This window comes from Chaetodon trifascialis, chromosome 6 (assembly GCF_039877785.1).
Source record: "Chaetodon trifascialis isolate fChaTrf1 chromosome 6, fChaTrf1.hap1, whole genome shotgun sequence".
NCBI lineage: Eukaryota > Metazoa > Chordata > Actinopteri > Chaetodontiformes > Chaetodontidae > Chaetodon > Chaetodon trifascialis.
This window is the reverse complement of record NC_092061.1, coordinates 3305900-3333181: the sequence shown is the minus strand read 5'-3', so window position 1 is coordinate 3333181 and position 27282 is coordinate 3305900. Positions and strand designations below refer to the sequence as shown.

Below are 27282 nucleotides of genomic sequence, written 5' to 3'. Positions count from 1 at the left end.
TCACCCCGACTCCATTTTCTGGCACCGCGAAAGGCGGTAGACTCTGCTGTCATTTTTACTCATATCGAGTAAAGACGTGAGATTTTGCGGTCTATTAAGGTCCACTTTAGTGTTTGGTTGTGTTTTAATGAAAAATGTAGTTGAATTTAGATAAAAGAATAGCTGCAGGAGTAAAAGTGTTGTGTTCCGAATCTGTCACAGTCGTTTACGTATAGACGATCTTCGGTGTCACACGTACGTCGGCAGACGCTATTGGCCAATAGGAAAAAGGTCATAAAAATTTGTTATTTTTTCATTATTAATTACTATTTTAGTCTTCAAAAACAATCAGACTTTAGCGTTACGTTTATTTAAAGGTGGATTCTTAAAGCACGGGTACTTAAAAAATTCACGAAGAGAATTTTAATTGGTCGGCAGCACTCAAAGGGTTAAACGTCTACAGGAAGTTTATCCCGAGCGTGCATAAAGACGCTTCCTGTGCTCCTCTGAAAAGAAACATATTTTGAAACATTCATGGCTTGACGTTTACATAAAGACACACGAAGCAAATAAACAGCAGCCCAAGATGAACTACGTACCAGGGACGGCGAGCCTCATTGACGACATCGACAGTAAGTCCGAGGAGGATCCGAGGTGTGGTGGAGGTGGTTCGGTGAAAAATGGTTTCAAGATGTGGCATCGTGTGTCAGACACAAACTGGGTGTCCTGTAACCGTTTCATGTTGTGACTAAACGCGTTTGTGTCGGTTGTGTCCTGCAGAAAAGCACCTGGTGCTGCTCCGGGATGGCAGGACGCTGATCGGTTACCTCAGAAGCATTGATCAGTTCGGTAAACTTCATCTCATTATCTCCACTTGTTTTACTCACACGGGATGCAAAACACGAACCAGAGCATTTCAGCCAGTTCCTTAAAGCCTCAATCCAAACATCCACACGATTCCCACCATCTGATGTTTGCGGTTTCACTCTGGAAAGTGTTGTCCTCTATGCTTTGTTTCTCTAACCTGCTCCTCTCGTCCCCCCCAGCCAATTTAGTTTTTCATCAGACAGTTGAACGCATCCACGTGGGGAAAAAATTTGGTGACATCCCCAGAGGAATCTTCATCGTGAGGGGAGAGAATGTGGTGCTGCTTGGAGAGATCGTAAGTGTCCTTTATTTCTGCGTGTTGGACGTTAGAAGCGGCTAAAATGATTAAAAAACTGGAGTTATACAACAGTGGGAGGTTGATCATTTACTGTTATAATATTAACTGGGCCTCAGTCAAGGCTCATTGTTTTTGTGTGATGGCTTTGCTGTATCATCACCTGTGCTGCTGGAGGATGCAGACAGGCAGGACGGGATGCTGACGTGTGTTTTCCTGCAATGTGTTCATCCATCAGATTCAGACAAACTTTATTGATCCCTGCAGGGAAATTGCTTTGTTGCAGTTGCTCCACACGCTGTTGGAAAGAGGGATAAAATACTTAAAAATGTAAAAAAACAAACAAACAAACAAACAGTACAATGAGCTTTAGCCAGACTTAAATGGAAGAATTACAGTAGCAGAAACATCCATCATCATGCCCTTCTGTGATTGGGTGGAGGAACATCGCAGTGACAGTGTCAGACCCTCTAGGCCTGCACACAGTGCTAACACGACTTCATGAACGCGGACTCCATATCTCACTCTCTAAAAAGGCATCGTGCATTCAGCCGCAGCCTGCGTTTGGACAGCAGCACAGCCTGCACTGCTGCAGAGGATGCACCTCATGCAGTCAGTGAGGACGAGTTCAGAGCTCCAGGAGAGGTCAGCATCGTCTCTGGTCGGAGAGATTTGCAGCAACCTGAGCTGCCACTTCAGTTTCATTTCATTAATTATTTATTACTCATTATTCGTTTATTGATATTCTGATTGCTGGTGTGCAGGCAGGGTAGGTTTGCGGTTGGGTAGGACTGGTGCCTTTTCAGACATGTAGTGGGATACTGGGTGATCACGGTCAGCCAGCAGTAGTCAAATCAGACAACATCCACATGTAATATATTTGCATACTTAACGTTATGACGATTCTTATGTTAAGCCCTAATCTGCAGTTGTCATGTGAGGTGAGAGCGAACAGTCTGCACTTTAAACATCCTTTTGAGTGGCTGAACCAGTCACAGCAAAGCACAGAGCAGCTCATGTTCAAGCTGGTTTGAACTGTGTATTAAAACACACAGTATGTGAAGAGTTTGTTACGAGCCGCTGACAGACGAAATGTCCCTGTCTCCGCAGGACGTGGATAAGCCCTGCGACACACTCCTGCAGCAGGTGTCCATCGAAGAGATCCTGGAGGAGCAGCGGTTGCAGCAGCAAGCCAAACAGGAGACGGAGAAGGTCAAAATGCAGGTCCTGAAGGACCGAGGACTGTCCATCCCCAAAGCTGATAACTTAGATGAATACTGACGCCGCCTTGATTCCACGAGTGAACTTAATATGTTGAATTTGAGTTGGAGAGAGCATGAGAGTGTGTTTTCTTTTCCTGGGCGCAGGGCTGCATCATGCCGGGCCTGTGTACTGTAGTATACTGTATGAATTTGAGTTATTTGGAGAAAAAAGATGTGGTGGCTGCTCTCAGTTGTGCACATTGTGACAGAAAAATGAAAAAAGAAATCACGTGTTTGTCTAAGCAGCACTCAGTTTAGCAATTATTTTCCAGCAGCACTTTGTATTTTGTCACTGCTCTGAGTCCTTTCATTTGGAGATCAGTGGGCCTGCTATCAACAGAAAGTACTTGCTATGCTCCATTAAAGAGTTTAGTTTTTCATTATGGAAGGCGTGCATGCAAAGATTTCTCATCACACCATCTGATCGTTCTGCTTTACTGTCTCTGCTGTATGTAGTGCATCACTGAAGCCTGAAAGGCTGAAGTCTTGGGGTAAATCTGGGAGGCAGGGTCTTTCTGGGCCTGTGATGGTGCCACCGCCTCAACGTGCGTGTTCCATTCGTGAGGAAATATGAAGATGGGGCATAATTCATTTGGTTAATCCAGTTAAAGCAGGCGGCCTGTCAGAGCATCAGACGACCTCCTGTCCTGTTTATAAAGATCAGAGTGCGTCCGGACGGAGAAATCGATCCTATCTGCCTTCACCAGCCATTACCAAGCTTGTTAATCATCTGACGGATCCAGTGAGTTAATATTAAACGATCGATCAGCAGGACCCCTGTGACCGCTGCAGTGCGCCCTTTACACCGGCTGCCACAGCAGGCAGGGCGGCGGTGCTCAGGTCCGCCGCCCGGTATGAACGAGTCATGACGGAACCGCACGAAGGAGCTGAAAGTCAGGATTCAACGTGTGTTCAGGGCTTTACTGCGAGGCTGCCTGCATGCAAAAAAAAAAAAAAAAAAGAAAAAGAAAAAGAAAAGTTTGAAGAGAGATGTCCACAGGGCTGCGAACAGTTACAAAAGTACGACTTCCGGTCAAATTTCACAATAAAACTCCTTAACGCACAGCAGGGCAAAGTTTGAGCAGGGGAGCGGACTGAGGGGCCGACAGGAGGAGGGAGTAATAATATTCATGGAGTTATAATCCAAAGGTTACATCATGTAGATCACAAGATAGACAGCGTTTCACTTCGATTTATTTAGAATAGTTATTCAGTAACTTCTGAGTTTTGTCATTCGTGTTTAGCTGAGCAGAAAATATAAGATGTACTTTGTAACAAAATACTTTATTATCTTGTATTTAGAATACTTAAAACACTTAGTTTGATGTCAGTTTATTATCAAGTAAAATACACACACACGCACAAAAACTGCAGCAGTGGGCCTATTCACACTCTTTGGCCAAACGCAAGTGAGGAAAGATGCTGCTTTGGTGTTTGATGCAAATTTCTCCCAAAATAAAGGTATGAAATTTAGATATGATGAGATATTTACTGCGGAGGCAAGATTACTGGATGACCCAGAGATACATCAGAAGAAAACAGCAACTATCAAACATGCAAGTCTGTTATAGCAGCAGTGTAACTGTGGACTTAGTGTTGATCACAGGGAAATTACATTTTGTGTCTTTTGCTTTGGTTTCTTCTAAAACTGGAGATATTAGAAGTTTACTAACTCCTCTGAACTTCTAGTTGTAAAAAGCATCTGCTGAAGCTCTTATTGTCTTAGTGTCATCTGAATGAACTGGTGCATCACTGTGGCCTGAGTGAACAGTGACAGAAACCGCCTGACATGCACCCAAATTCACAGCATCCCACCTCCAAGATGCGTCCTGATTGGCCACTTCAAACCTATGATGTGGGAAATTAGTGGAGTTCATCTTCTCAGTGTAGGCCGGTTAAGGTCAGACCTATACTGAGGCTATTAAAATGACTTGTTTTAATTGTGTCCATGACGTTTTATTATGAAGAGATTTGACCACCAGATGGCGACTTTACCATTTCCTCACTCCATATTCACAACAGCAAGTTTCTAATTTTACCCTCATTTGTGTTAATACAGCAGAGACAAAGTCAAGTTTTAGGCAAGAGAAAGGAGAGAGCGAGTGTTTGGGTGGCTTTACAACAAGCCTGGAAGCAGTAATATAACACGTGACACCTGTGAAACCCCGCACAGGTGTTCTCAATCATTCTAGCTGATTAGTCCTCTGCTCTGGTTGGAAATGAATGAATCCAAGATGGAGTTTGTTTATGTAACCTCATCATAAAGTTGAGTCAGGGGAAAGAGACAGCCGGGGGCGGGGGTTGAGGGGGAGGCCTAATCAGGTAACAAGTGGAAACACCTGTGCAGGAGGGAACCACGGCTGCTTCGCTGAGATGGAAAGAGAACAAGTTTTTGGCTTTGTTTCAGATCCCTCAGCATCACGGGGCACTGCCATACATTAAAAAACAACAACAACAACTGGCAATGTGCTTTTATTTTTCTGAGGAATTCGCGTAACTTCTGGTGGTGCTGTTCCTTCCACCGGCTTGACGCAGCGGTGACAGAGAGGCCCAGCCCTCTTTGATTACGCACCAGCCGGGGAGGGGGCGCGCTGATGTCCTCTCTGGTGCGCTCAGCCAACCTCTGCTGTTGTAATGTAAAGCTGGTAGTATCCTGGTGTACCGCTGGACAGAATCCACTGGACGGACCCGGTTCGCTCACATCGGCGCCTCCAACTTGAAGATTTCCTGCATCGGAGAGATTCAGCAGACAAATTACGCATGGAATGGTTTTGGGGGGATTGGAGTAGAAATGCAGCGCCGCACTTCCAGTCCACAACAAGAACCATGCCCAGCTTACATTGCAAGCAAATCTATGACATCCTGTTTTATCCCCTACGACTTTGATATGAGTGAAATGTTCTCGGATACCAACGTGGAGTGAAGAAAAGCATCAGAGCAGACGAGCCGAAGGACGTTGCTTCCGCCGCAGACGCTTGTGTACCGAAAACCTCTGCATTTAGGATTTTTCTTTGATGGAGCTGGAGAACATAGTAGCCAACACTGTACTGCTAAAAGCGAGAGAGGGTGAGTTGACACATGAAGGAGCTCAGTGCAAACAGTAAGTAGGCCTGGCTGTGGCACATTTTGCGCTCAGTATGCAGAAAAGGTGGGAACGATCCCACTGATGACGGCGCGAGGTGTTCCTGCGGCTCAGTCCGGCAGGTAAATCCTTCAGATGCACCAGAAAACCAGTCTTATGCAGTATTACAGAGCGCACGAGCGCATCTCAGTGAAAATGACCCACCTGGTGATCGGTTTCCACCTGAAATCAAACTGTTGGATCGTTTTAGCCTCACAGATTTTGACAGATCGTATGCGTTTTCCCACATATGTTAAGGGGGGGTCTGCCTCCCACATCCGCTTTCGCTGTCTGTGCAAATGAATGCGCTCTTTCGCAACAGCACGCATGCTGAGGCACACTGAAGCAGGGAATAACTCTCACAGAGGGGACAGATGAATGCAGGCTGCCTGGCATTTCAACGGTGATGTGATGACGTGCCTGCTGTTGAAATGTATGTACGGGGCCTGCACAGAGACGGACTGGGCATCAGTGCATAAACGGTCCAGTGTCTGGGAGGGCCACATGCAGTCTCACCGTGCAGGCTGAAATATGAAGGTGTATGCTGCCGTTAAGGGCTCTTTTTGAGGAAGACAGGGTCGTACTGAGGGCAGGAGGAAGGCCTGCAGGTAAACATCCAGCAGTCAGACGCCATGATTGTTTCCCTGAAAGTCCTCTGGAGGGTCCTGAATCTGTTCTGGAGTCCGTTGAGTTAAAAAAACAAAACAAAAAACACTCCAGCATCACCATCACACTTACTGGGAACTGTGCATCTGTGTCATACTTCACTCTTTCCCAGAGTGCCTGATGTAATCTTTTCCTAGCAGTGCTCTTAAAATCTAAATAACTGCTCTGCCAAACATGCACACACTCGCACAAGTGCGTACAGGAGTTTGGTTGCAGGCAGCACGTGGTTTCATGAGTCTCTGTGGAGTTGCAGGGTGACACGGGAGAAGACTAACTCCTTCCTTTTATCTCACAGCGATGACATACTTAAGGGTAAAAAAAAGGGCTGGTCTGCAGAGACGACAGGGAGAGTTTCATGGGAATTAATGACATAACAAAGTGGAACAGGAAGCTGACATGCTGTCAGAACCTTTCGAAGGATGCCTTCGCCCGCGGGTCGATCTGGACGCTTGGTTTATGGGAGCAGAGCACGACTGTGCCGGCTGAATTAAGCTTCATGAATTAATAAGAGCAGTTAATGACCCATGACAGATCTTGCTTGTCCCAGCTGCTCCATTGGTGCTCATCCAGCCTCTGCCCCGACTGTGAGTGGGAGAGAAAAGGCCTTTTACAAGTTCACATCAAGGGACGAGATGGTTCTTTGACTTAATGGCTGAAGCACGACTTTCACAGCAGCTTGATCAGCGGTCCTACAAATGCCGCCATGGGAGAGTAGATGAGCAGTAGAGCTGCTTGCAGGATGTTGGGAGGGTTATTGGTTGTCCTTAAACTGTCTGAATCATTAGTGGTTTTGTGTTACAGGGCCCAGACTCCTGCTCGCTCACACGTATGGCAGAATTCAGCGTGCACAGAGGCTCGTTTTGGTCACGTACCAGCAGCAGTGAGAGAATGTGAATGGAGCGAATAAAGAGTGTTTATTCCTGTTTGTTTATGGGAGCGCATCTCCAGCTCAGAGCTGCAGCGAGAGGCATGCACCCCCCATCCAAACGCTCTCAGGGACGCACAACAGGAAGGCCCAGTTTACACGTCGTGTGTTCTGCCGGCCCCCTCACACCTCCCCGATCAGTTAAACAGGGGGAAGCGTACAAATGAAAAGCTATTGATATCTCCAGGCCAGGAGGCGAAACAGGCCCGGTGCCAACCATCGCTCCTGTGTCCCACCCATCTGACAGCGTCGGTCTGGGTTTTACCGCCAAGACCTTGTTGTGACAAGTCAGTGCAAGAAGCTAGAGATGGGACAGTTAGATTAGATGAGTTGGACATTTCTGATCCAAAAGAATTGACGATACACGTCGCTCATTTTGGTCTGAAGCAGCTCTGATCATGTTGAACCACATCCTGAAGTGACCACTATCTTACATAAAGCCAAATGGTATTATACACTATCAGTCTGATGCAGCCCATAAGCTGTTTAATCAAATTGATCGTTACATAACAAACTGAGTGGGCTACTGCCATCCGAGCTCCATCTTCCTGTGGAGCTGCTCTCCGGTCTCTGCGGAAGATGCTTTATGGATGATGAGTATGCGGTGAAACGAAACACTCTCCATCTCCCATCTCCAGCACGATCATCTGAGTATCATCTGACAGCCGCAGCGCCGTTAGCCGTGATGGAGCAGCGGGAAGCGCTGGCCTGCCGACGCTTAAAAGCTCTGCTGGGTGTGTGATCAGCTGTGGAAACTGGGGGGGTCAGATCAAAAAGTTCCAAGTGGTTAAAGCCCGACGAGGCTGATTGTTTCAGTGGGACCTGCTTGGATTTGCCTTTTTAATGTTAGCTGAGATGTAAGTGGGCTGAGTGAGCGTCTGTGTGTGAGCAGATGAGGGGTGTGGGGGTGAATTCCTTTGTCTAAATGTAACCTGAACCCAGCTGCTCTGACGAGAGCAACATCAGCACAGTAGACCCTGAGCTTATTAAGTGTGTGTGTGTGTGTGTGTGTGTGTGTGTGTGTGTGTGTGTGTGTGTGTGTGTGTGTGTGTGTGTGTGTGTGTGTGTGTGTGTGTGCGTGCGTGCGTGCGTGCGTGCGTGCGTGCGTGCGTGCGTGCGTGTGTGTGTGTGCGTGTGTGTGCGTGTGTGTATGCGTGCGCGTGCCTCCGCCTGCCTCCCCATTCACAACTCTGGCTGGCAGCAGTCGCAGATTCCAGGCCAGGCGAGCGAACGTCATCGGCTGTCGAAGTGAATGAGAGTAAGGGGGAAAAACTGCAACGCTGCCTCCAGATGCCTTTCTTGAATTGCGGTAACAGAGCCGGGGTATTTAGCTCGCGCTACGAGGCTGAATTCCACTCCGAGGCCCGCTGGCTTTTGCATGCGGCCCATCGTGTTTTTGCAGGTTGTAGTTGCGCAAGTAACAATTCAAGCAGAGCTCACTTCTGTCACATTTGACATTTAATTCAGCGCAGGAAGGAGCTTCAGTCAGTGGCTGCACGGATCTCTGTATGGTACAATGACTTGAGTCGTGAGGATTAGTTTATTTCCAGGTAACTAAGGTGAGACATGATCCCTATCCCTCCATCATTTTCACAAGAAAAAGACTTGGAAGAGTTTGATGCTCAGCAGTGACTCATTTGTCTGTGTTCAGCCTATAGAGGAGTCTCTTCAGTGAGTTAAGGACCTTGTCTGACGGCCCAGATAAGTATGTGTGTGCTTTAGACGAGAAATTATAATTTAGAGCTGCAGCAAGTCGAGAAAAGAAAACTAATCTGCAGCTACTTTAGTAATTATTTAATAATTTGCATCAGTTTTCCAAGTGCAGTAGGGCTGTCAGAGTCCTGGATTTTAACAAGATTGGATTTCCTTGTTTGAAACCGATCATCATGTTTTGTTTTTTCTCTGTTTGGCCTCGATGCACTTCACACTAACAGATCAGTGACTACAAGAATCTATGCAAGATCACATCAGATAGCAGGTATGAGGCGTTTGTCTGTACAAGCGATTTCGCTGATGTTCACAGTGTCGTGGAGCTCCTGCTGCAGACGGGTGGGGGGGTTACAGGGTGGTGTTGCTTCATCATGTGATGCCACAGCAAGTCTCAGCAAGTTGGGGGAGCTGCCGTCATCGGGACTAAGAGAGTTCAGGTGAAAAGAGCTGGGCAACCTGTTCAAATGTGCAGACAGCACAGGGCTTTGTTGTCCCTGATGGTTATGTCAGCATGGATAATCTACAGCAGACTCGCAAACTTTCTCTCCCACTTCCACACAAACAAAAACCCTCCTCCCTCCGGACCCCTCTGAAAGGACGCGGCCATGACATAATGCCGATGACTTTCCCTGGTTAGGGAGCTTTAATGGAGGGGAGAGTGAAATACAGGAGAGGGAAGCGAGTCTGGGCTGTCCTGACGCGACAGAAGCGACAGGAAAAGAAAGTCTGTGAGGAGAGTTCATCGCAAAAAGCCGCCGGCTGTTCGTGACCCATTCTCACACATCTTATATTTATCACGTCTCTCAGAGGGGATCCACTCCGATTCTTACATTTTTCATGTTTTAACTTCCCAGCATGCATCCTCAGGAGCGCTCAGCCTCCAACATTAGACCCTCAAGACACCATGATTACAGGCAGTGATGTTACTGGTAACACTGGTAACACTGAAATTTAACGCTGTGTCCCAGAGAGAAAAGTTTTGTCCAACTTCCTGATTTATTTATTTTTTTAGTTAACAGAAGTTGTTCATTTCATTTTTCAGTTAATTTTTGTTAAAAGTATAGTGTAATGCAACTAGCAGATGTTAGCATGCTAACAAGCTAAACTAATGTGTTAATTAGCATCTTGGTTTAGCTTGTTAGCATGCTAATGTTAGCGTGTACAGCCTCACAGAGCCGCTAGCTTGGCTGTAGACTCTTCATCATGTTAAGACTCGTTTGGCACTGATATATTTATGATGTATGAATATGTCAGCACAGTTTTTTTTATAGAAAATTCCAGACTGAATGTTTTTTGGATTGCACATTTTATTTTTACCATTCAGAAGCTTTTACACAGAATATTCCACCAAATTAAACAATGATAATGAAATAATCCCCCTTTTCAACATCAAGACTGAAATGCAGCTGTAGTATCTTATTTAATTTTGATTTCTATCATTATTTTCTCACCCTGCATGTAACTGCAGTGAGTGAATACTCTGTTTTCTTTGGTCTGAATTCTCCATCTTCTGCCAGCAGTAAAACATGGAGAAATAAACCAAAGGAGAAGCAGAGATGCCCGTTTCTCCATCGACAGCGCGCCACAAGGCTCGCTGTGTTTTGAGTAGGAGTGTGACTCATTTTTTCTTGAGTGGAAAAATTCAGCTCTCTGGCTCTTACTATCTCTATTGTTATTGCTGCCTCTACCCACACATACAGTATACATAACTCAGCTGGATGCAACAAGTTCACGCCTGTTCTCCGGGGGTTGTCGAGTGGGATTGTGGGAAATATAGGAGATAATTATCTAGTAGAAGTAGAGGAGGTGGGCTGAAGGAAAGTGGACGTAGAAAAAAATGTGAAATTTAGCAGCTCGTCATTGAAGTACTCCAGGAATTGACAGAGCAGCCAGTCTGATGATATCTGTGTTTCCATGTCGGACATGCAGGTGATTACTTACGCAGCACTTCGTCATCTCCCTGTGCCGCCTCAGAAATGCTTCCTGTGCTTTGCATTGCTGCCATATCTCTTAAATGGAACATCCAATGAATATTTGATATGCATTTATCAGGAAGTAATCAGTCCTGTATATTATCAGGCTTCCTCCCTAACCTGCTGTCTGAGGACAGGGCACCTTTCCAACAGATATCAGTCAGTCAGATATCATCCAGGCTTTATGATCCTTCCACCTTTATGTCTGGAGGATGTGTATGAGACTATAGTCCCACATGGGCTGCCGTAGGTTATTTATGGGAACCTATGACCTGCAGATTTTTAAAAAATGCAAACATGGGTTCATCACATCTAATATTCTAAAATCGAATTAATTCCAAGCAGCATTAACTCTTCCTTGATGCCCAGTAAAACCAGAAAAATGGAGTAAAAGCTGAAACAGCAGCTTTCTCTCAGCAGCTCCGCTCAGTTAAGGCCACAGTCTCCACTAACTTTTTTTTTTTTCTTTCAAGGGATGTTGCCATAACAGGGACAAAAGGACATGGAATGTCAACATAAGAGCAAGACGTGGAACAAACGTCTTCGTGAAGAGAGTGTTTGTGTGTTCGAGGACACAAAGGAAATGGAGAAAGGCTAGAGAGAGTAGAGACAGCTCGAGGACGACAATGTAATCACTTTAACCCTATTTCCGGGATGGGTTTTTGTGCTGTGTGTGTGTCCATGCACACACACACACACACCCCTACGTTCAGTAATATCTATCTGCATACAGCGCACCATGTGCTCCATCAGTTTGATAAGTCGGAGCTCTTGTTTTCATTGGAAGCACTTTCCTCCGTGTTTGCTCACTTGTGATGTAACTGCAGAGTTTCACTCCGAGCGAGATGAAATAAGAGATTTAGGATTACATTGCCGTAGTGTTCGCCCTATCAAAACATTTATGGAGGTGAGCAAACACACTAGTGCCGCGTCAGAGCGTAGGAGCGCCCTGTTATGGCGAGCTGCATGTGGACTATGCTCTGTCCTTCTGGATCTTTATGGATGAGCAAACAGCATGTATTACCCTGCCCTGAGCCCTGCGCTGTGTGTGTGCTGCTTTGATCCGACAGCCTGGTGGGTTATATAATTTCAGTCTATTGAATGTTTTTCCCCCCCTCACATTCCATATTTTATGTATTTATAGAACAGGAAACGTGTGGCACATGACTCTTCCCTGACAGGAAGTGTACCCTGCCTTCTGCTGCTTTTGTGAGATTTCTGCCCTTGCATGCAAGTTTTCACACCGAGGATCTTCCTGCTCATGGCTGTTACGAACACACACACACACACACACACACACACACACACACACACACACACACACACACACACACACACACACAGTTACTCTAGTGACAATTGTCACAGCTCACCAGCTCTGAGGTCATGGACCGGTTTGACCACCTCAGTTTGTATCAACACATTGCTCTTGCCCTTGGGCTGGTTGCTATTTATAGCAGTCATTTTTACAAGGACATAAAGACAGGAAAAAAGTCACACTTGTGTGTTTTTTCTTAAAACTGCAGCAGTGATCAACATGTCACAGCCTGGATTTATCTGTGAGGCTTAAACACATGTAGCTGTCACGCTAAATACGGCTACATTGTTAAGGTCGAGTTGGTTTTGGGTGTTATTGTCAATGCAGGTGTGTTTGGACGCAGCTGTAAGCTAGCATCAATACTGCTGATAACATCTTTCTTTTATTGTCTATGACTGATTTTGAGTTTATGACCCCTCATTAAGTGATTTAACATGTGACCCCCAAAGCAGCCGAAAGAATAGTCGAGTGCCGCCAGGTAAACGTTGTACGTCACAGATGTTTGCTGTGAGCACGTTAGCAGATGTTAGCGCCAGATTATCTCGTTATTATTGGGATAATGAGGGAGACGTGGACAGAGAGGCTCGTTCAGGATGGTAATAAGGCGGCTGGACAGAGGGACCGACATGACATCATGGTGGAACAGGGCAACAAAGAGCTTCTTCCTGCTATAGTCCTCCCCTCCTGCTCAGGTCTGGGCAGCGTTTCCATCGGCTTCCTGTGGCACTCAGACCACACACACAAACACACACTTGATGCAGTTAAACTAAACCTCAGGCCTAAATGTCACGCTTTCAATAACATGTTTCATGTTTCAAATTTTACTATAGGTTTAAGTCAATGAAAAGCATTAACAATTGCTTTTACTGGACTTATTGGCTGAACTTCTTTAGTTTGTACAGGTATATCTATTAAAGAGGCAGAATAATATGTTGGTGTAAATTATCCTCCGTCTTCCACATCCCTGCTCATACTGCACACATACTAACATGAAAAGACGTTCTTGTGACTTGCTGCATGACACACAAAAAGCACAATCTGGAAAGATGTGATTTATTTCCAAGCAACCCCTTCGCTGTTTGGCAAGAGATGGATATCTAGTCTAGATGTTTGTTTCGATAAAGCGAAGCTGCACGCCAATGAGTCACCGCAGAGAAGCAGGAAGAAGTCGTTTCAGAGAGAGGGCCAATGCAAACTTGTCGTCTTTGCTTTATAATATGCTTGTTTTGTATTTACCACTCATATTTTGCATATGTAAGGACACTGGCCCTTACCTGCAGCTCGGATGCAAATAAATTCCACTGATCGAACAGTTGGACATTGTCTAAGAGAAGGAAGAGGGAGAACAAAGGCGTTGTGTGATCGTCTGGTGCTGGTTGGCTTCACTGTGCTGGTACCTCACTGACCACCACGGTATGACTCAACCGCGAGGCCGACATTTAACAGATCAGACAAAGGAGGTGATGTGAGAATGAGTTGGATAATCAGTTGTTTGTGAACAAGAATTAAATTTTCAGCCGGTGCAGGGAGGAGATGAGTGCGAAGAGTCACAGAAACCTACCAAAATCTCACTTTTTGCACAGTGTAGGTGGAGACAATAGCACGCATTCACAGCGCTCCTCTCTGCCAGAGCTCTCGCATCACACGCTGATGCAGATGTTGTTGTTACATATATGCCAGATGCACAGCACAAGATTCAGGATGTGGTTTCGGCTGGTTGTCCACAGCAGATCTGAGTGCACGTCTGGAGTGACAGAGCGAGTGGAGGTGTTTGCAGCCTCAGAAAGCGTGTTTGTGTTTGTGCGAGCTGCAAGCTGGTTATTGGCTTGAATTCTCATGAATGTAACCTCACGGCGTTTTCCAGCGTGTGGATGGATGAGGCCTGCAGAGCTGCCCGAGTCGGTTAAATTGGGCATGAGGACCTTACTACAGAGAGGTCACCGTAGAAACACACACACACACACACACACACACACACACACACACACACACACACACACAGACACACACAGATGTTTGGGATGCCGGTAACCCCCTGGTGCCGAGCCAGACGGATGTCGTTCCCTCTCTGACCTTATTTTTGCTTCACTTGACATGCCTTCATGATGTCAGGGCTGCTAAGCAGAAACACAAATAAAGGGCGGCGACCACACTACCCTCATGGAACAAATTAGGCCGACAAGTTCCTGTGTGCAGCGGTGCAGCGTACCCACGGCACAGCGCATGTTTCTGCTCGTGGAAGTGACAGACCACGAGAGAGTGAGGTAGAGAAATAAGAACAAGAAGGTTTATGGACGACATTTATGAGCGTATTCATGCGTCTGACGGCCCACTTTTGTTAAACAGGAACACACAGTTCTGCACAGAACACATGTAAATGGAAGTTTTTTTTTCATACCACCATTTTGAAATCTCTGCTTCCTTTTATGTTGATATTTACAATCCTTCTGTAAACTTCCCTCCAGACCCAGTTTGGTAAATCCCGCCAGAATATTTCCCATCAGCGAGCAGACACACAACAGCCGACGGCCACCAACAATGCCGCGCAGAGTGCGAGCGGCGACTGAGGCTTGTGTTTGTTTAAGGCCGCAGACATCAGACATGTCAAAAGACTTGTCTGTGGCCAGACAGGAAATGACTTGTTATGTCCAGATGGATGAGTCTTGTATGGAGATGAATAATTTATGTGTAATATTTGCATGTTTGTGGGAGCGGTTTGGTGTGCTCACATATGGACGCTCAGATCTTTTCACCCGACAGGCCTCGGCTCATATTTCTTACTGGAAGTCCTAATGTAGTTTGTTACAGCTGGACAAGTTAAAGACGCTGACAGCGGTTTGGACCTTTTCATCTCCGCTAACGTTCCCAAACCCTTACCCTCGTTGTGTTCGTGCAGTTAACAATGATCTATGAGCTTTTATTTGCAGTGACAAATATGCTATATTTGGCTGAATGACGTCACTGACTGTGCAGACCATCTGACCACGTAGAGCAGTGGTTCCCGGCCTGGGGGTCGAGATGTGTATGTATACTGTATGCAACCTTTAGAGACCATAGACTTTGTTTCGGTGGTCAAAAAGCCCACAAGTGAGGAAACCGCTGACCTGTAGAGATGTTCTGTTTGTATGCTCGTCGCCCATTAAGCTGCAAACAAAGGCGACCAACAGGCCTGAAGCTGCGAATGAGGTCAGTCATTGGCTGGCAGCAACTGATGCAGAGGTGATGGTGACAGAAAATCCTCAACAGAATCCGAAAAGAAAGAAGACGATGGATTACGGGAAGCAGAAAGAGTAAGGCGATGGCAGCACGGACGAGTCACAAAGAGCAGGAAGGGGGAGGATGAGGAGGGAGAGAAGATGAAAAATAAATAGGTTTGGAGAGCGGCGAGAAGGAAAGAAAACAGGACACAGAAAGAAGAAGGAGGAACTACATTATTTGTGGTTGTCTCAGCATTGTGTAGAAGTTGAATGCCTGGGTGGAGCGTAGATGTTCGGTACAATTATCTGACACGCCGTTGACCCTTCGCAGGAAATCTATGCCATTTGGTGGGCGCTTTCATCCACAAACGCCTTACAGTAGCATTTGTTTTTAGCATGGCGGCCCCCCCGGGGGATGACCTTCTCCACTCGCTGCGCTGTGCAGCCTTTTGGCCGACGTCATGTTTTTATTAAAAGAGATTTGAAGTGTTGGAGTGCACAGCGGACTGTGTTACTTTTGCATATTAACTGTTTTCAGAGAACAACTGGTGCTTAAATAAGGAAGTGTGCCTGTTTATAGCTTGTTTGGTCTACAGTAATGTTGATGAGGAGCAGGTGCTGGGAGTTAATGATTCTCTGAGGGGATACTTTGACTTGAGTTATTAATACATTCATGCTTCGTGCTTGCCTCTGCCGACATGGCCAGCATTCGCGTGTCAGCTGTGGTGACGCAGGGACCTTTTTCTAACAATGTGCCCCACCTGGCAGTATAATAACGTTCCTATAAGCTGTTTCTTGAGTGGATTTTGTGGATCTGAAGTGTAAGGAACGGATTAAAAAGTGTAGAAATACGCTGCAGTCATTAGCATGAGGTGTGACGTCTAATATTCCACCAAAACATGCTGATTTCAGTTTTTAATTTTCACATTATTGAGGTTTTTTGAGAGTGTATCATTTAATAATGCAAATGCGTCGGAGTGTGTTTGAGATCACAGCAGAGGAGGGAAGGATGAGGCAGTAATGATGGATTGATGGGAAAACTGCTAAAGCTTTCACTCGCAGGCTCCAGCATGACGTAGTGCCTCTTGCATTCCTGGGTTATTACTTAAAGATGTCTGCCTGTCACTGCTTCTCCTGCTCTCAGCGTTGCCTCTCGCAGCCGCTTGCAGCCAATTTCCACTGCAGAGAGCGGTTAAAGGAAATCCCTGTCAGTCCATTAGAACAGCCTTTAGAAAAAAATACAACAGGCGAGCATGACGCAGGGCACAGCAGGCTGGAAAACAGCGAAATAAGTTCTCACAGTTGTTGTTTAATCACATCTGGTGGGCAGCACGCGAGAGGGAAAGGGGAATTTAACACGGTTTGGATGGGAAATCTGCAGGCGGTCAAACGTGAAAGGAAGGTTTGAGGGAAGATAAACTGGATTCACGGATGATTTCACCGTGAGTTTCCTTTCGAGATCGAAGGAGACGACGTCGATGGATGTGACTTTTGTTCGTGATGGCGTTTCTCTGCTGCAGGAAGCTGATGCATGATTATTCAGAGCGGTGGAATCCAGTCTGGCAAAGTCCCGGGTTCTGATGGGAACTGAGCCGGTCAGAATAGGCTTTCTGTCTGTGTGGACACAAACACACACACGCACACACACACACACACACACACACACACACACACACACACACACACACACACACACACACACACACACACACACACACACACACACTGTTCCACTTTCAGAAAAGCTACTGAGCGAGGAAGAAAGTCGGGAGAGAGGAGAGATTTACGGAGGAAGTGAGACGTAATCTATGAATTATATATACACTGTGAGACTATGATTTCATTCAGGGGAGAGCCCACACACCCCCTCCCCTCTTTCTGCCACTCCCTTTAGCCATTAGGCCTTCATTTGCTCCTCTCTGATGGAAATAAACTTTGACAGCTTGGTGAAGTTCTCTCATTAGAACATTTTCACCTCTTGTGTTTCTCTGTGGCCACAGGTGGAGGAGGAAAGCGGAAAGGGAGGAGCAAAAAATGGAAGGAGATCCTTCGCTTCCCCCACATAAGCCAGTGCACTGAGCTGGGAAACAGCATCGGTACGTGTTTGTGTTCTCACCTGTTCGCCTGCTGGTGCCTCACAAAGGCTTCGGCTTGAAGTGTGTGTGCTCTTTATTTCTGCAGAGAGGGACTATGTCAGCATCTGTGAGAAGCAGCCAATCGGATGGCTCCTCTTCCGTCTTTACTGTGAGACCAGAATTAATCTGCAGCGATGCATCCAGCTGCTGGACGCCATGGTACGTGCACGCACACACACACACACACACACACACACACACACACACACACACACACACCTCCAGCGTTAGCTAATGCGAGCTACATCCTCTCTTGAGCCACATTTGTTGGCTACAAATGAAAAGCCAACTTTTGTCTGTGAAGTTTGAGAAGTCTCCATCATGTAAACTACATTTTTCAAGGTAAAGCCTGCAGGTGTAGTAACAGCTAACGGCTGTTCCTCCAGTGTTCCCAGGTGTGACTGTGGTAAGAGCGGCGGGAAAAGCAGCCGTGTTTCCTGGATGAAGGCCGGTCTAGAAAACACACTTTCATCCTCTTTTTCAGGCACTCACTTTCATTACAGCGTGGCCCGTAGCCGGCGCTGGGTCATGCAGCCAGAGGAGACAATTAAACTGAGTAGTGATTATTCAACCAGCCGGACCCCCCCCTCCGCCCGGCTTGTTTCCCCCTCCAATCTCTCCCCGTGTCTAGACGGAATACCTCCCACATGACACATTTAAGTCTTTATCTATGCCCAGAATATCTTTGCGGGCATTTGACAGGACAGAAAGGACAGCATTGTTTCCCACAGCACCCCTTCCAGTCCCAACACCCCCATCCCTCCCCTTCTCTGCCCCCTTCCACCACCAAGCCCTAAAAGTGACCGCTGCGAGGGGGGGGAAACCGCGAGCGCACACTCATCCCAAACACATGTTGTGCAGTCCATGTGACGGACTCTGAGGCCGCGCTCACTGCTGGGCTTTATGCTCTCCACTTAACTGACACTAAACCAGGCCTGAGGGCGATTACAACCAGGCCGCCGCTTGTTTTCAGCTGATTAAATAACATGCGAGTCCTGAGCACCTCGGCTGCTGAGAGCTTCACTAGAACCACTTCCATTATGTAATCCAGTCCCCAACTTTCCAGAAAACGTAAAAGTACCAAAAAAGAAGGGCGTGTTCGTTTGTGGAGCAGATCAAGGAAGCCGGTGTGACTTCAGTGAAATCAGTTTATCGTGCGCGTCTCTAAAAATCTGTGTGTAAGCCACCAGAAAGCATGAACACGACCCACTGGGAGGAAGCGGGAGTGTGTGTGTGTGTGTGTGTGCGTGCAGGCTTGTGTGTTTCGGTGTGTGCAGCAGAGGAAGGAATGTGCTTAGGGGTTCCACTGGTTCCTCTTACATCATGAGAAGGTGTGTGTGTGTGTGTGTGTGTGTGTGTGTGTGTGTGTGTGTGTGTGTGTGTGTGTGTGTGTGTGTGTGTGTGTGTGTGTGTGTGTGTGTGTGTGTTGGATCCCCTCTGCTTCCAAAAGGCTAAAGGGCCGTCTTCTTTTCCCTTTGGCTGACCCCCCACCGGCAAAGGGTGGGATTCAGTCAGCTCATTTACTCTGTGTGTGTGTGTGTGTGTGTGTGTGTGCGTGTGTGTGCGTGTGTGTGATTTCTCTGGAGCCTCTGATAACAAAGCCTCAGTTAATCAACACTTGGCAGGAACCACAGTTCTCTCTCCCTCTCGGTCTTTCAGTCTCATCTTATATGTTTTTAACTCTCTTTGGCTTTTAAAGCTCCTGCTTTATGTGTGAATGTACTGTGTATATACGTGTGTGTGTGTGTATGTGTGTGTGTGTGTGTGTGTGTGTGTGTTTTGTAGTGGAAAGCGGTGACGCCGGCGTGACACACTGTGACACTCCAGGACCTCAAGGAATCCCGTCGTGTTTACTGTGTGGTTGCCAGGCAACGCAAGGCCATGTTGGAAAAAAGCCGCTGATAGAAAGAGTAGCGCCAGCGTGCGGCGCGGGCGCCATGTTGCTTCCCTCCCTTTGGAGAAGTTAAAAGTGCTGGCGATGAAATGCGTCAGAGCGCTTTTCATGTCGTCGCCTCGGCCAAATGTCCAGTATGTCCAGCGTGTGACAGCATATGTTGGTGTGAGAGTGACAGCGACACGCTGACATGCAGAGGGATGTGTGGCCTCGACGCCGCTGAACGGCAGCGACGCCGAATACAAATGAAACTACAAATCAAGTGTTTTCTCTTCTAATTGATCATCATCGGTCTCATTTAAGAGGATGTAAACCTTTAATCCCAGCGGACTTCATCTGGTCGGATTATTTTAAAACACTCGAGTCTGTTAAATGTGTTTTTGGGGGTTTCCTGTATGCACATCGATTTGTTGCTGTGCAGATTATAAAGGCACATTTAGGATTTTGAGCTCCACAGATAAAACAGACTTGGAAGGGAAGGAAGGAAACATCAAGAGTATCTGGTTCCTCTTTAAGTGCATCTGAATGATGCATATGACACTTTCTAATAAGTCAGCTATTATAAAAGGTTTGCAAGTGGAAACTAATGAGTAACTAATTCTTAATACATCAGTTTGCCAAGGAAAAATCCTCTCAGCTGATCCTCCTCTTTCTCATTGATAAAGGTCATTAATAAGTCATCAATTCTGCAGTTTGTACATAAGTAAAATTAATAAATTCATTTTGGTCCAGATGCACTGCAGCTCTCCTCCAGGAGGTCAGAGGTCAATCAGTGCATCAGAGGAGACTTCCTGATGAATTAAACCTGAAAAGCTTCAGTGTCACAGTGGAGGGGGATAAACAGAGAGGTCATTCACAACCTGGCAACCCAGAAGCTGTTTTTAATGTCTTACGTCTGATCTATAAGTATTAGTAAAGGATTTATTACGCTCCATGTAAAACTCTTTGATTCTTCGCTTTGATTCGTCCCTTCGGTTGGTCGTTAATGATGTGACGACGTTATTTTATTGTTTAGGAGGATTATGAGGTGACACCTGATGAGAAAAGAAAAAGCCACGGGGAGAAGATCATCAAGACTTTTCTCTCCAAACAAGTAAGTTTCTTCATCTGAACCCTCAGTTTTACGTCTCACGTGTTGAAGTAAAAGTTAATTTAATGACCTTTTACAGTGTTTGATGTTTGAAACCTGTGGGGGGGAAAAGTCTTAGCAGACAATAATGTTGAGTTACAGCTGAATGAGCCTCCCACAGCTCTCACAGGGGTGCTTAGAAGAGCGCAGTACTTCAGTGTACACATTAAATGTAGGAGAAACTAAACAGTGTAGAGTGCCCAGCGTTTATGTGCACGATGGCCTCATTTTCTGTTCTGCATGTTCCCCCTCAGTCTGAGGCAGGTGTGCAATAAAGAGCCATGTATCTGTGCACGTGTGCGAATGTGTCACTGTGTGTTTACATGTGTTGATGTAGTCACCTCAGCGTGTAGACATAGCCGAGGTTTTTGCAGACCAGTGCAGAGAGAACCTGGAGCTGAGTCCATGTAAGGAGATCTTCAGCAACTGCCGCAAGTGAGTGTCCCCTCCGCCGTCCTCCCCCTCACCTGTCTGCCAGACTCACCTGTTTTCTCTCTGCCTCGACACTCTCTCTTTACCTCACGCACACAAACAAACCGCACAGACATTGCTTACTGAACGACAGTATTCTCAGTTGTAACTGTGCCCGCTGAGCTCGTCGTGTTGTGTGTCCGATCAGGGCCGTCCACGACTACCTGAGCGGCGCTCCGTTCACAGACTACCAGAACAGCATGTACTTTGACCGCTTCCTGCAGTGGAAGGTGCTGGAGAGGTATGAAAATAAGTTTCTGTAAGTCGTTTGCTATGTTAGTCAAGTCATTTAACAAGTTTATGTCCATAGTTCTTCTGTTAGAATTGAAATTATGTAATCTGTTGTAATCCCAGTCAGCGCTGACCAACAGTGAGAGCTTTTCAGTCTAATACAGCTTTTAGATCCTCTCTCCTTTTCAGTGGAGCACAAATAAAATCTGATGCAAATGAAAAGCAGTATGCGGCCACATTATTAGGCACACCTGTACGATCAAATACAATTCAATTTTTATGGCTCTTAAAACAGAACAGAACATCCTGCAACCTGTTATACACTTTAAAGCTCTTTAAAATCCTGCTTTCATACTGTTACTCAAATAAAAGTACAGAAATATTTTAATCTGAATGTGTTGAAAGTATTCCGTCATATATTATTACATATCTTATTGTCTGTTAATTGTTAGTAATGTTTAATCTGTAAAGATGCATCATATGTTAAAAGTAAGTAAATAGTAGCATCTGTCAAATACATGCAATGGAGTAAAAAGTACAGTGTTTTCCTGTGAAGTAGAAGTACAAGTACAACAAAGCGAACCTCTGATTCAAACACATGTAATAACTCTGTCAGCTGGGATTTTCCACATTAGTAAGTGGCAGGTGAAAACTTCACTTCAGGGACTCCTCGGAGGAGGAGGATGAGGATGAGGATGAGGAGGAGGAGGAGGAGGAGGAGGAGGAGGAGCGCGATGACTCCAGACGGACACATATTTAATGCAGAGTGCTTATCAAAGGCAGTGTGGAGTGAGCAGCAGGCTCTCAGAGCAGCCTCCATCGTATCCGAGTCTGGAAAGTGAAATTGCGAAACAGGAGGCCCCACCCTCTGCACAGGAAGCGACTCGGGATGGTATCGAGTTCCTCAGATGATATCTCCGTCCTAATCAATGCTACATGAGCGTCTATTAATGGCCTGTGCTGTGTCTGTGTTCTGTCAGGCAACCAATCACGAAAGACACGTTCAGGCAGTACCGCGTGCTGGGGAAGGGGGGATTCGGAGAGGTAAGACATTGACATCGACGACAGCGATGACGGCGACGCTCAAAGAAATGTGTGTGATGCTACTGTGGGTTTCTCCTCAGGTGTGCGCCTGCCAGGTGAGAGCTACAGGGAAGATGTACGCCTGCAAGAAGCTGGAGAAGAAGAGGATAAAGAAGAGGAAAGGGGAGTCCATGGCGCTCAACGAGAAGCAGATTTTAGAGAAAGTCAACAGTAGATTTGTTGTGAGTGAACACAAACATGGCGCTCTCTTTGGCGTGCACGTCTGCTCACCTGTCTAACGCCATTCAGCACGTCCTCCTCTTCCTCCAGGTGAGCTTAGCGTACGCATACGAGACCAAAGACGCTCTGTGTCTGGTGCTGACCATCATGAACGGTGGAGACCTGAAGTTTCACATCTACAACATGGGCACGCCGGGCTTCGACAAGGACAGGGTCCAGTTTTACGCCGCTCAGATCTGCTGCGGACTCGAGCATTTGCACAGGGAATCCATCGTCTACAGGTCTGACAGCCGGCTCGGCTCAGTCCACTGAGCGTCAATGCTTTCTGAGTCTGTGAGTTATGAAGTGTGAATCCATGCTTTTGTTCTTTGTTGCTGTGTTTCTTGTAGGGATTTGAAACCAGAGAATATTCTGTTAGATGACAATGGTGAGTTCTGAAACTTCCTGGTTTTTGCATTGCAGGTTATTTATACATTAATGCTCCATAATCCACTGAACTTTGCTGCTGTTGTGCTGCAGGACACATCCGTATTTCTGACCTGGGGCTGGCCATCAAAGTGCCTGAAGGAGAGCTCATCAGAGGCAGGGTGGGGACTGTGGGCTACATGGGTAAGAACGACTCTTCCGCGGCTGAATTCACCCGATGAATTAGCAGCTTTCATCCGTAACAACCCGCTTCCCTCCCGCTGCAGCTCCAGAGGTGATAAACAACGAAAAGTACGGCATGAGTCCTGATTGGTGGGGGCTGGGCTGCCTCGTCTACGAGATGACCGCCGGGCGATCGCCGTTCCGCGCCCGCAAAGAGCGAGTGAAGCGGGAGGAGGTGGAGAGGAGGGTGCAGGAGGAGGAGGAGGAGTACAACGACAAGTTTACAGAGGACACCAAGGCCATCTGTAGAATGGTGAGCATGGGTGGGAGAAATGTTTGCATGGAGAGACGGATGAGCTGATGCATAATTCGGTGATTCATCTCCAGCTGCTGACCAAAGACCCGAAGCAGAGGCTGGGGTGCCTGGCGGACGGAGCGGCGGGCGTCAAGGCCCACCCGTTCTTCAAAAACATCAACTTCAAGAGGCTGGAGGCCGGAATAGTGGAGCCTCCCTTCGTGCCCGATGTGAGTAATTTACACGACGCGCTTGAATCGACTCCACTGTTAAAACTCATAGTCCAAAATGGCCGCTGTGGCTCTTGAAGAGCAGCAGCTGAATCTCACTGATGATCGATGATGTGTTAAGATAAACTTTCCTCCTGCTTTTCCTCGTCTCTTCCGTGGTCTTCGCCCTCTCCCAGCCTCGGGCAGTGTACTGTAAGGACGTGTTGGACATAGAGCAGTTCTCCACAGTCAAGGGAGTCAATTTGGACCAAACTGACAATGACTTCTACTCCAAATTTGCTACAGGCAGTGTTTCCATCCCCTGGCAGAATGAGGTAAGTGTGTGCACTTAATATGACATTTTTAAATGCTCGCTGCAGTTTGTACAACTGCTGGAAGAACTCGTTTAAAAAAGGTCACCAGATCTCTTTTCTTCTCCCCTTCTCCTCTCCTCTCTCATCATCTTCTCTTTCCTTTCCTCCTCTCCTCTGCTCTCATTTTCTTTCCTTCCCTCTCACACTGTCTCCTCTCCTCTCCTCTCCTCTCCTCTCCTCTCCTCTCCTCTCCTCTCATCTTTCCTTTCCTGTCCCCTTTCCTTTCCTCCTCTCCTCTCCTCTCCTCTCCTCTCCTCTCCTCTCCTCTCCTCTCCTCTCCTCTCCTCTCCTCTCCCCTTTCCTTTCCTTTCCTTTCCTTTCACATCATCTCCTCTCCTTCGTTTCTTCTCCTCTTGTCTTTCCTTTCCCCCTCTCCTCTCCTCTCCTCTCCTCTCCTCTCCTCTCCTCTCCTCTCCTCTCCTCTCCTCTCCTCTCCTCTTTCCTTTCCTTTCCTTTCCTTTCCTTTCCTTTCCTTTCCTTTCCTTTCCTTTCCTTTCCTTTCCTTTAACATCATCTCCTCTCCTTTGTTTCTTCTCCTCTTGTCTTTCCTTCCCCCCTCTCCTCTCCTCTCCTCTCCTCTCCTCTCCTCTCCTCTTTCCTTTCCTTTCCTTTCCTTTCCTTTCCTTTCACATCATCTCCTCTCCTTCGTTTCTTCTCCTCTTGTCTTTCCTTTCCCCCTCTCCTCTCCTCTCCTCTCCTCTCCTCTCCTCTCCTCTCCTCTCCTCTCCTCTCCTCTCCTCTCCTCTCCTCTCCTCTTTCCTTTCCTTTCCTTTCCTTTCCTTTCCTTTCCTTTCCTTTCCTTTCCTTTCCTTTCCTTTCCTTTCCTTTCACATCATCTCCTCTCCTTCATTTCTTCTCCTCTTGTCTTTCCTTCCCCCCTCTCCTCTCCTCTCCTCTCCTCTCCTCTCCTCTCCTCTCCTCTCCTCTCCTCTCCTCTCCTCTCCTCTTTCCTTTCCTTTCCTTTCCTTTCCTTTCCTTTCCTTTCCTTTCCTTTCCTTTCACATCATCTCCTCTCCTTCGTTTCTTCTCCTCTTGTCTTTCCTTTCCTCCTCTCCTCTCCTCTCCTCTCCTCTCACTCAGATGATTGAAACTGAGTGTTTCAGAGATTTGAATGTGTTTGGGCCTCAAGGGACGAGACCCCCAGATCTGGACTGGAATCAGCCACCAGAGCCGCCCAGACGCAGCCTGCTGGACAGGATCTTCAGGAGGCATGTGAGGGAGCACACGCGCGCGCACGCACGCACGCACACACACACAGATGAAGGCATACAACACTAACTCACACAAATCTGTGTCTCTGCTTCTCTGCTGCAGCACCCAGAGGTGTCTATTTCCCACAGCCGTGTGCAGTCTTCCAGCGTAAACTCTGTGGACTCCATGTCCAACTCTGCCCCCTAGTGGCACAGTGGCAGTGTGAGCGCCACATACACACAAAGGGAAGGAGCTCCAAGGGGCTTTCCCGTTGCTGATTGGTCCACGGCCGGGGCCTGAGCAGCAGCCGGAGACAGCCTGTCTAAAAGCCTAAATGGTCAGCCCATTGGGGAAGGGGGGGGGTTGACCAGGCCCTGAGACCCCGGGCATTTATAGTGGGATGGTCAACGTTCCAGAGACGTTTGGAAATATTCGGACAAACCTTACTTACCCTCAGGATTGTCGGACCGTAGAGCAGAGCCACTGACGCTGATGAAAAGGATAGAAAACAAGCTAATATTCAGGGGATCCACTGTATAATAAAGACCACCACAGGGAATAGAAGATGGGGTCTTGGTGAAGTTTTGTTTTTCCAGAAAAGGAATTTCTTTCTTTTTCACTCATTCTCACTCCTTTACTTCCTGGCCTGTGTCCTGTACCCGTATCCATCTCCGCCCCTCCGAGCGTCACCACCTCTTCAGCTCTAACTTATTCTTTCTCTGTGTTTCCGTCTCCCATACCTCAGATCACTCCTAAACATTCAGAACGCATCACCTCAGCAACCTCAACACATAATGTACATTGCCTTGCGTACACTCAGGCCAAAGATTACAGTTTAGTTTTGTGATTTTTGTCGTCATGTTATTGGTTTTTGAAGGTCTTCAGCCGTCGCTTAGAACCACAGGAGGATCAGAGCGTGATCCATTTCCTACACTCTCTCTAAATATGAGCCTGCAGACATATCATAACGCTTAAAGCACACATGCGTACATGCTTACACACACAGATAGACCTACACAGGCAGAGTTGTGAGAATCGTGTTGTGTTTTCATTGCATGGACAAGTGTAAGTATGGACAGCCGTATCCCTTTCGCTTCAGCATACCTCATTCCATAGTATACCGTACAACACGCAGACGTCTCCCTCGGTTTACAGTGTCACTTTATATTTGACATTAATGTGGAGTTTGAAAATCGAGTTAATTATGCTGTACAGAAACAGAAATCTCTTGTTTTTTTTGCTCAATTTTCCGCACAGTCCCCGACGAGTGGAGAGGAACACATGCACTCAGCCTGACGTACAAGTTGCACAATTTAAAATACTGTCATGCTGTTTCTCCACCAAATGACAATGTTTTTACCTCTGATCATTAAGGCACATCATTGTATTGATATTGTCACACGCCGCTTGTTTTCTAAAAAATGAAGTGTTCTTGTTCTCCCTTTGCCTTTTCCGTGTAAAGATACTGCTGCATAGCCGTTGCTGTCACATGTACAGGTTTTTGTACAAATGCCTCACAAATCTAAAGGGTCTTCCTCTTGTTTTGTGTCCAGCCATAATCAAAGACACAGGGTATCCGCAGCTACGTGAGAGCTTAATGTAATCTGAATTTTATTTCACTGGTCCAGTTCATTCAGGTCAAAGCAGAGCAGAGCAGAGGAGGAGAGAAAGATCCTGCAAACACCACATGAAGAAGTGGCCTTCTCACAGCAGCACAGCCATTTAAAACAGAGGAAGAGCTCAGTCTCTTCTTCTGCTGGTTTTTAAGAATGTGGTTCTCCCCTGTTTGAGGCGGTGAAAGCTGGTCCATGCAGTAATTTGAATCGTCCTTACAAATCTCACACGAGCCTGTTGTTTTTTTTTCTTTTCTCTGCATACTTGATATGAAAAGAAAAAAAATCTGAATCAGACTGAAGTGCCTCCTTGTTAGCATGATCTCCCAGACAAATCCCACACAGACATCAGCACTTTGTGTAATCTCTGACTGTCATGCTCTGTTTGTTTCGCTGGGGAACGCGTCAACACACAAATACTCGCACGAAGGAAAGGCGGAGGAGAGGATGGAGAGGATGGAGCTGCTGAGTTAACCTCCTCCTTCACGTGATGTACAGCAGAGTGCTGAGTGCATGTGAAAGCCAAACCCACTGTGTCCTTCAAGTCCCAATAAACTCTGTGCTATAGTTTGAGTA

General features: G+C 46.7%; 2 protein-coding genes across 2 annotated transcripts; both read left to right on the top strand.

The window, feature by feature from the left end:
- Positions 1-134: 134 nt before the first annotated feature.
- On the top strand, positions 135-4348 carry lsm1 (LSM1, U6 small nuclear RNA associated). The gene is made up of 4 exons (XM_070964849.1): positions 135-611; positions 760-828; positions 1026-1141; positions 2252-4348. Exons 1-4 carry the CDS (start codon positions 566-568, stop codon positions 2420-2422), a joined length of 402 nt encoding a protein of 133 aa, XP_070820950.1. The 5' UTR covers positions 135-565; the 3' UTR covers positions 2423-4348.
- A 651-nt stretch (positions 4349-4999) lies between these two features.
- On the top strand, positions 5000-27282 carry grk5l (G protein-coupled receptor kinase 5 like). Its single transcript, XM_070964153.1, has 16 exons — positions 5000-5469; positions 17314-17409; positions 17495-17607; positions 20358-20435; positions 20809-20906; positions 21091-21183; positions 22154-22217; positions 22298-22438; positions 22527-22717; positions 22826-22863; positions 22956-23045; positions 23129-23337; positions 23412-23549; positions 23726-23863; positions 24983-25114; positions 25217-27282. The coding sequence occupies exons 1-16, from the start codon at positions 5418-5420 to the stop codon at positions 25298-25300; spliced, it is 1755 nt and encodes a 584-aa protein (XP_070820254.1). The 5' UTR covers positions 5000-5417; the 3' UTR covers positions 25301-27282.